This window comes from Dendropsophus ebraccatus, chromosome 9 (genome assembly GCF_027789765.1).
Source record: "Dendropsophus ebraccatus isolate aDenEbr1 chromosome 9, aDenEbr1.pat, whole genome shotgun sequence".
NCBI lineage: Eukaryota > Metazoa > Chordata > Amphibia > Anura > Hylidae > Dendropsophus > Dendropsophus ebraccatus.
The window spans coordinates 36,373,027-36,383,124 of NC_091462.1; the positions used below are offsets into that span (position 1 = coordinate 36,373,027).

Sequence of the window (10,098 nt, forward strand, 5' to 3'; positions counted from 1 at the left end):
TATATAAGCATTTAGTGGCATGACTGGAATTACCTACATAGTATTATTGACTCTGTACTTATGTGGCATGACTAGGATTCTCTACATCATAACTATATCATAGCCCAGCATTATCCACGTTATACTCTCACTTTGCTTGCATCATACTTCTATGACGTCACATATATGCACACTTGGCATAACTAGTGTAACCTACAACCCATCAATGGTATAGTTAGTATTATCTACGTAATGACTATACCATATACTAGCATCCCCTGCATCATATCTGACATACCTATGATGGCTATATGACATGGCTTACCATAACCTATGTAACGACCATGCCATAGCTTGTATTGTCTATGTAATATTTGTTATTATCATACTCTCACATGTATTGTATCATTCCTATTTGACATAACTACCATAACCTACATAAAGGCAATATACATTAGTTGGTAGTATCTATATGACACATATGCCTATGTGATATATCCAGTATTATTTACATTATAACTGTATTACAGACATCCTCATAGCTCATAGTTTATAGCTGTGATACTTTTTTCTCTTCTTTATAAATCTAGCTTTGCTTGCATCATAAATGAGGTGACATGGTTGGCCTTGTATCATTATAATGACGTCATAGCTATATGAAGTAGCTAGTGTTATCTACCCCATAGCTCTGCATCAAGTACTTTTGCTATAGTACATAGCTAAATGGTAACTACACCATAGCTCCATTAAATAGCTATACTTTACTATATGACATTACTTACATATATAACACCATAGCTATATGCCATAGCTAGTAATAACTACATTATAAGTATGGCATAACTAGTAATACCTACATTATAAGAATAGCAGTACTAGTAGTTATAAATATTGCATACTTACTAGTGTTCACATTATAAATATATGGTATACTAGTATCTACATAGTATAATCCACAATATGACTATATTACATACCAAGCAGTATCTACATAACAACTACATGACATTAATAGAGTACAACTATTACTCTACAGTAACTACAGCATAGCAGTATCTATTATATGGCATAGCTAGTAGTATGTTTTTTATTATTATTATTATTATTATTATTATTATTATTATTATTATTATTATTATTATTATTATATGGTATAGCTAGCAGTATCTATATTATTATTATTATTAATATTATTATTGTTGTTGTTATTGTTATCATTTGGCATAGTTAGCAGTATCTACTTTACAACTATACAGCATACCTACCAGTATTAACATTATTACTATATGGCAAACCTAGCAGTATCTGTATTGAACTATATACTATAGCTATCAATATGTACATTACAGATATGTGGTATAGCTAGCAGAATTTACATTATAACTTTACAACATAGCTAGCAGTATCTACAATATAACCATGTAACATAGCTAGTATTGTCTACCGTATAACTCTATGGCATAACTAGTGTTATCTACATTACAACTATATGACCTACTTTATTACCTACTTTATACGACCTGGGTAGTATTACCTGCATTAAAGGTTTATGACATGACATGGATTATTTATATCATACTATGTGGACTGATACTATGATCTGTACTGTAACCACATGACATAGCTATGGTACCTACAGTATAACTCTATAACATGGATTGTGTTATCTATATTACAGATGGATGTCAGGAATAACCTTATGTATATTGTAACTTTATGGTATAACATGCTCTATTCTAAATATGTGACATAGTATTATCTACATTTTGTATCTATATGGTATAGCTAGTATTATCTGTACACAACTATATAGCATAGCTAGTATTGTCTATAAACAACTACATGGCATAGCTAGTATTGTCTACACATAACTATATAGCATAGCTAGTATTGTCTATACATAACTATATACCATAGCTAGTATTGTCTATAAACAACTATATGGCATAGCTAGTATTGTCTACACATAACTATATAGCATAGCTAGTATTGTCTATACATAACTATATAGCATAGCTAGTATTGTCTATACATAACTATATAGCATAGCTAGTATTATCTATACATAACTATATAGCATAGCTAGTATTATCTATACACAATTATATAGCATAGCTAGTATTGTCTGTACACAACTACATGGCATAGCTAGTATTGTCTACACATAACTATGTAGCATAGCTAGTATTGTCTATACATAACTATATAGCATAGCTAGTATTATCTGTACACAACTATATAGCATAGCTAGTATTATCTATACATAACTATATAGCATAGCTAGTATTGTCTGTACACAACTACATAGCATAGCTAGTATTGTCTATACATAACTATATAGCATAGCTAGTATTATTTATACACAATTATATAGCATAGCTAGTATTGTCTGTACACAACTACATAGCATAGCTAGTATTGTCTATACATAACTATATAGCATAGCTAGTATTATTTATACACAATTATATAGCATAGCTAGTATTATCTGTACACAACTATATAGCATAGCTAGTATTATCTATACATAACTATATAGCATAGCTAGTATTGTCTGTACACAACTACATAGCATAGCTAGTATTATCTATACACAATTATATAGCATAGCTAGTATTGTCTATACATAACTATATAGCATAGCTAGTATTATCTGTACACAACTGCCTTCCTCTGGATCAACACAATGGGGTTTCTGTAGGTTGAACTTTTTTTTTCAACCTTATTAATTATGTAACAATATGTAAGTATGTAACTATATCTATACAAAACTATATCGTATAGCTAGTATTAACTGCAGAATATATGTATGATATATTTTGTCATAGCTAAAATTATCTGCACACAACTATACAGCACAGCGAGTATTATGTGAGCAAAACTACATAGCACAGTTAGTTTTAGGTGTACACAACTATATAGCACAGCTAGGATTCTCAGCACTCAACTATATAGGAAAGCGAGTATTATCTGCAAAAAAACACAACTACATAGTATAGCTAGTATGGTGTGTACACAACTATTAAGCATATATAGTATTGTGTGTACACAACTACATAGCATAGCTGGTATTTTGTGTACACAACTGCATAGCATAGCTAGCATTATCTGTACACGATTATGGGGTATTGGTACGGCATACTATGTTTCTATGACATTAGGTAGTAGTATCTACACACAACTCTAGGGCATAGACAGTATTTTCTTCATTATAACTATTGAGCTGGTATAACTACATACTACCTGTGTAATAACTAGTATTATTATGTATGATAGCTGACACACCTACACCATATCCCAGTGTAATAACTAGCATTATAGTATGATAGCTGACATACCTACACTATATACCTGTGTAATAACTAGTATTATTATAGTATGGTAGCTGACATACCTACACTATATACCTGTGTAATAACTAGTATTATAGTATGTTAGCTGACATACCTACACTATATACCTGTGTAATAACTAGTATTATGTATGACAGCTGACATACCTACACTATATACCTGTGTAATAACTAGTATTATAGTATGTTAGCTGACATACCTACACTATATACCTGTGTAATAACTAGTATTATAGTATGACAGCTGACATACCTACACTATATACCTGTGTATAAATAGTATTATAGTATGATAGCTGACATACCTACACTATATACCTGTGTAATAACTAGCATTATAGTATGATAGCTGACATACCTACACTATATACCTGTGTAATAACTAGTATTATTATAGTATGGTAGCTGACATACCTACACTATATACCTGTGTAATAACTAGTATTATTATGTATGATAGCTGACATACCTACACTATATACCTGTGTAATAACTAGTATTATTATGTATGATAGCTGACACACCTACACCATATCCCTGTGTAATAACTAGTATTATAGTATGATAGCTGACATACCTACACTATATACCTGTGTAATAACTAGTATTATAGTATGGTAGTTGACATACCTACACTATATACCTGTGTAATAACTAGCATTATAGTATGATAGCTGACATACCTACACTATATACCTGTGTAATAACTAGTATTATTATAGTATGGTAGCTGACATACCTACACTATATACCTGTGTAATAACTAGTATTATTATGTATGATAGCTGACATACCTACACTATATACCTGTGTAATAACTAGTATTATTATGTATGATAGCTGACACACCTACACCATATCCCTGTGTAATAACTAGTATTATAGTATGATAGCTGACATACCTACACTATATACCTGTGTAATAACTAGTATTATAGTATGGTAGCTGACATACCTACACTATATACCTGTGTAATAACTAGTATTATAGTATGGTAGCTGACATACCTACACTATATACCTGTGTAATAACTAGTATTATAGTATGACAGCTGACATACCTACACTATATACCTGTGTATAAATAGTATTATAGTATGATAGCTGACATACCTACACTATATACCTGTGTAATAACTAGTATTATAGTATGACAGCTGACATACCTACACTATATACCTGTGTATAAATAGTATTATAGTATGATAGCTGACATACCTACACTATATACCTGTGTCATAACTAGTATGATAGTATGATAGCTGACATACCTACACTATATACCTGGGTAATAACTAGTATTATTATGTATGATAGCTGACATACCTACACTATACACCTGTGTAATAACTAGTATTATAGTATGAGAGCTGATATACCTACACTATATACCTGTGTAATAACTAGTATGATAGCCGACATACCGGCACTATATACCTGTGTAATAACTAGTATTATTATGTATGATAGCTGACATACCTACACTATATACCTGTGTAATAACTAGTATTATTATGTATGATAGCTGACACACCTACACCATATCCCTGTGTAATAACTAGTATTATAGTATGATAGCTGACATACCTACACTATATACCTGTGTAATAACTAGTATTATAGTATGGTAGCTGACATACCTACACTATATACCTGTGTAATAACTAGTATTATAGTATGGTAGCTGACATACCTACACTATATACCTGTGTAATAACTAGTATTATAGTATGACAGCTGACATACCTACACTATATACCTGTGTATAAATAGTATTATAGTATGATAGCTGACATACCTACACTATATACCTGTGTAATAACTAGTATTATAGTATGACAGCTGACATACCTACACTATATACCTGTGTATAAATAGTATTATAGTATGATAGCTGACATACCTACACTATATACCTGGGTAATAACTAGTATTATTATGTATGATAGCTGACATACCTACACTATACACCTGTGTAATAACTAGTATTATAGTATGAGAGCTGATATACCTACACTATATACCTGTATAATAACTATTATGACAGCTGACATACCTACACTATATACCTGTGTAATAACTAGTATTATAGTATTATAGCTGACATACCTACACTATATACCTGTGTGATAACTAGTATGATAGTATGACAGCTGACATACCCACATTATATACCTGTGTATAAATAGTATTATAGTATGATAGCTGACATACCTACACTATACACCTGTGTAATAACTAGTATTATTATGTATGACAGCTGACATACCTACATACCTACACCTGTGTAATAACTAATATTATAGTATGAAAGCTGATATACCTACACTATATACCTGTGTAATAACTAGTTTGATAGCTGACATACCTACACTATATAGCTGTGTAATAACTAGTATTATAGTATGATAGCTGACATACCTACACTATATACCTGTGTAATAACTAGTATTATAGTATGATAGCTGCCATACCTACACTATATACCTGTGTAATAACTAGTATTATAGTATGACAGCTGCCATACCTACACTATATACCTGTGTAATAACTAGTTTTATAGTATGATAGCTGCCATACCTACACTATATACCTGTGTAATAACTAGTATTATAGTATGATAGCTGACATACCCACACTATATACCTATGTAATAACTAGTATTATAGTATGACAGCTGACATACCTACACTATATACCTGTGTAATAACTAGTAATATAGTATGACAGCTGACATACCTACACTATATACCTGTGTAATAACTAGTATTATTATGTATGATAGCTGACATACCTACACTATATACCTGTGTATAAATAGTATTATAGTATGATAGCTGACATACCCACACTATATACCTATGTAATAACTAGTATTATTATGTATGATAGCTGACATTTCTACACTATATACCTGTGTAATAACTAGTATTATAGTATGATAGCTGACATACCTGCACTATATACCTGTGTAATAACTAGTATGATAGCCGACATACCGGCACTATATACATGTGTAATAACTAGTATCATAGTATGATAGCTGACATACCTACACTATATACCTGTGTAATAACTGGTATTATTATAGTATGATAGCTATCATACCTACACTATATACCTGTGTCATAACTAGTATGATAGTATGATAGCTGACATACCTACACTATATCCCTGTGTAATAACTAGTATTATAGTATAATAGCTGACATACCTACACTATATACCTGTGTAATAACTAGTATTATGTATGACAGCTGACATACCTACACTATATAGCTGTGTAATAACTAGTATCATAGTATGATAGCTGACATACCTACACTATATACCTGTGTAATAACTAGTATTATAGTATAATAGCTGACATACCAACACTATATACCTGTGTAATAACTAGTATTATGTATGACAGCTGACATACCTACACTATGGAGCTGTGTAATAACTAGTATCATAGTATGATAGCTGACATACCTACACTATATACCTGTGTAATAACTGGTATTATTATAGTATGATAGCTGACATACCTACACTATATACCTGTGTAATAACTAGTATTATAGCATGACAGCTGACATACCTACACTATATACCTGTGTAATAACTAGTATTATAGTATGATAGCTGACATACCTGAACTATATATCTGTGTAATAACTAGTATTATTATGTATGACAGCTGACATACCAACACTATATACCTGTGTAATAACTAGTATTATAGTATGATAGCTGACATACCCACACTATATACCTATGTAATAACTAGTAGTATTATGTATGATAGCTGACATACCTACACTATATACCTGTGTAATAACTAGTATTATATTATGACAGCTGACATAACTACACTATATACCTGTGTAATAACTAATATTATTATGTATGATAGCTGACATACCTACACTATATACCTGTGTAATAACTAGTATTATTATGTATTATAGCTGACATACCTACACTATATACCTGTGTAATAACTGGTATTATAGTATGATAGCTGACATACCTGAACTATATATCTGTGTAATAACTAGTATTATTATGTATGACAGCTGACATACCAACACTATATACCTGTGTAATAACTAGTATTATAGTATGATAGCTGACATACCTGAACTATATATCTGTGTAATAACTAGTAGTATTATGTATGATAGCTGACATACCTACACTATATACCTGGGTAATAACTAGTATTATTATGTATTATAGCTGACATACCTACACTATATATCTGTGTAATAACTAGTATTATTATGTATTATAGCTGACATACCTACACTATATACCTGTGTAATAACTAGTATTATAGTATGATAGCTGACATACCTACACTATATACCTGTGTAATAACTAGTATTATATTATGACAGCTGACATACCTACACTATACACCTGTGTAATAACTAATATTATTATGTATGATAGCTGACATACCTACACTATATACCTGTGTAATAACTAGTATTATAGTATGATAGCTGACATACCTGAACTATATATCTGTGTAATAACTAGTATTATTATGTATGACAGCTGACATACCAACACTATATACCTGTGTAATAACTAGTATTATAGTATGATAGCTGACATACCTGAACTATATATCTGTGTAATAACTAGTAGTATTATGTATGATAGCTGACATACCTACACTATATACCTGGGTAATAACTAGTATTATTATGTATTATAGCTGACATACCTACACTATATATCTGTGTAATAACTAGTATTATTATGTATTATAGCTGACATACCTACACTATATACCTGTGTAATAACTAGTATTATATTATATCATAATTATATTATATTATATCATAGATATCATTGTGACCTTTTACTCAATAAACCCCATGCACAGCCCATATATATGTGTATTGTGCCTTCTTTCTTTCTTTTTTTTTCCTGATAAATAATACATAACAGGCTGTAAATCATTCCCAGCTTCTGCTTCTTATGCATAATTCACTATTTAGGCTTTCCTAGTTTTCTGTCAAGGGCTAATGATGGGAAATATATTCAGAGGCATGAATTTCATTTAGTATCAATTAACCTGCAAGTTCCAGCCAAGCGTTCCACGAGTCAAGGGTAAATGCTCATTGTATTTCCAAATGTGGGGACTTTTCTTTTTTTTTATTTTACTTTTAGATTTTAATGTTCTCCAAAATGTATAAAATATAAAAGAAAATGGATGAATGTGGATAGAGACTCAATATCAATCTATCTGCAGACACTGAGTCTGGATAATGGAAGCAGAAGAGGTTTTAATACAATAAAAGGGAAGAAGAAAAAAAAATCCTCAGTAGTGTTCTGCAGCCCTGGGCGTAATTGCGCATGGATCTGGTGCTGCGGTCACTGCCTCCTTCACTTGGAAGGAAACTTTGCTGTATCCCTCCGCTGGCTATCTTGCTCTAATCACTCTGTCTACTGGTCTGTGGAATGGATCTACTTCCCTGATGCCTCAGGAGTGGTAAATGTAAACTAGAGCCAACCATCTACTTAACTATATGAAGTTTTTTTTTAGTGTTCTATGTGCCTAGTAGGAAATGGCAAAGGCAGTGAGGCAAGACCTGAGTGTGGCTCCTATCCCATAGTGATCAGCAGAGAGCACTGGGATTATTACTGCTAAGGCTGCTGCTGCTATGAGTAGTGGGATTGCAGCAGGGCTGTAGGAAAAGGGCTGTCACTTTTTGCACTATTTTTTTTTTTTTTTTGTCTTCCTCTTTTCTTCTTTACTGTCTCCTGATCTAACCCAGATGAGTTCCTATTTTGTAAATCCGCTCTACTCCAAATACAAAGCAGGAGATGCCATAAATCCGGCTTACTACGACTGTCATTTTGCCCAAGATGTTAGCAGCAGCAGCAGCAGGCACTCCCTGGTGTTCAGTGCCAGTCCAAGTCTCCAGCACCAGCACCACCCCAACCAGGACTTCTACCACCCTGGGACCCCAACCACAGCCATCCCGAACCCTGCAGGCTATCAGCAGGCTCCTTGTGGGATTACTTGTCATGGTGACCCCACTAAATTTTACGGATACGATAACTTACAGAGACAGCAGATTTTTACGACACATCAAGAGGCCGAGCTGGTCCAATATCCTGACTGTAAATCGTCCAGTGGTAATATTGGAGGGGATCCAGAGCACTTAAATCAGAACTCTTCTGCTTCTCAAATGTTCCCCTGGATGAGACCACAAGGTTGGCTGCAGTAAAATCTTTCAACTAGAATAGCACTAATAAAAGGCACTAAGGTCACCCAACTTCTGGTTTACACATAGATGGCACTAACACCTTCCAGCTATTTTTACATGCATGTGTAGTATTTTATTCTGCTTGTGTCTATATATATATATATATATATATATATATATTTTTTTTTTTTTTCTTCTCTATATATCATTATTCTATATTCTATATATCATTATATTATTATATAATATATATTATATATATTATTATATATTCTATATATCATTATATTATTATATATATATATCATTATATTATTATATATTATATAGATCATTATATTATTATATATTCTATTCTATCATTATAATATGATTACTATTGTTATAGATGCTCAGTTTATTTCTGTTTTTGTTTTGCCCTCTTTATTACACTATAGTCAGGGTTTCCTCCTAATGTGTGCAGGTTTATTTACTGCTGAACCCCATAAAATCTTTTACGACACTTTAGTTGTCCTTTGTGACTGCTAAAGGGCCCTAGTAAGTACAATGAGG

The 10,098-nt window shown here is 32.0% G+C and overlaps 1 protein-coding gene across 2 annotated transcripts in view; it reads left to right on the forward strand.

Moving 5' to 3' along the window:
• Positions 1-8,997: 8,997 nt before the first annotated feature.
• HOXD8 (homeobox D8) overlaps positions 8,998-10,098 on the forward strand; it is a 1,802-nt gene continuing 701 nt past the window's right edge. For both annotated transcript variants that reach the window (XM_069985171.1, XM_069985172.1), the window contains exon 1: positions 8,998-9,553. In XM_069985171.1, the coding sequence (XP_069841272.1) occupies positions 9,112-9,553 (442 nt within the window). In that variant the 5' untranslated portion in view covers positions 8,998-9,111. The remainder of the gene's footprint in view (positions 9,554-10,098) is intronic.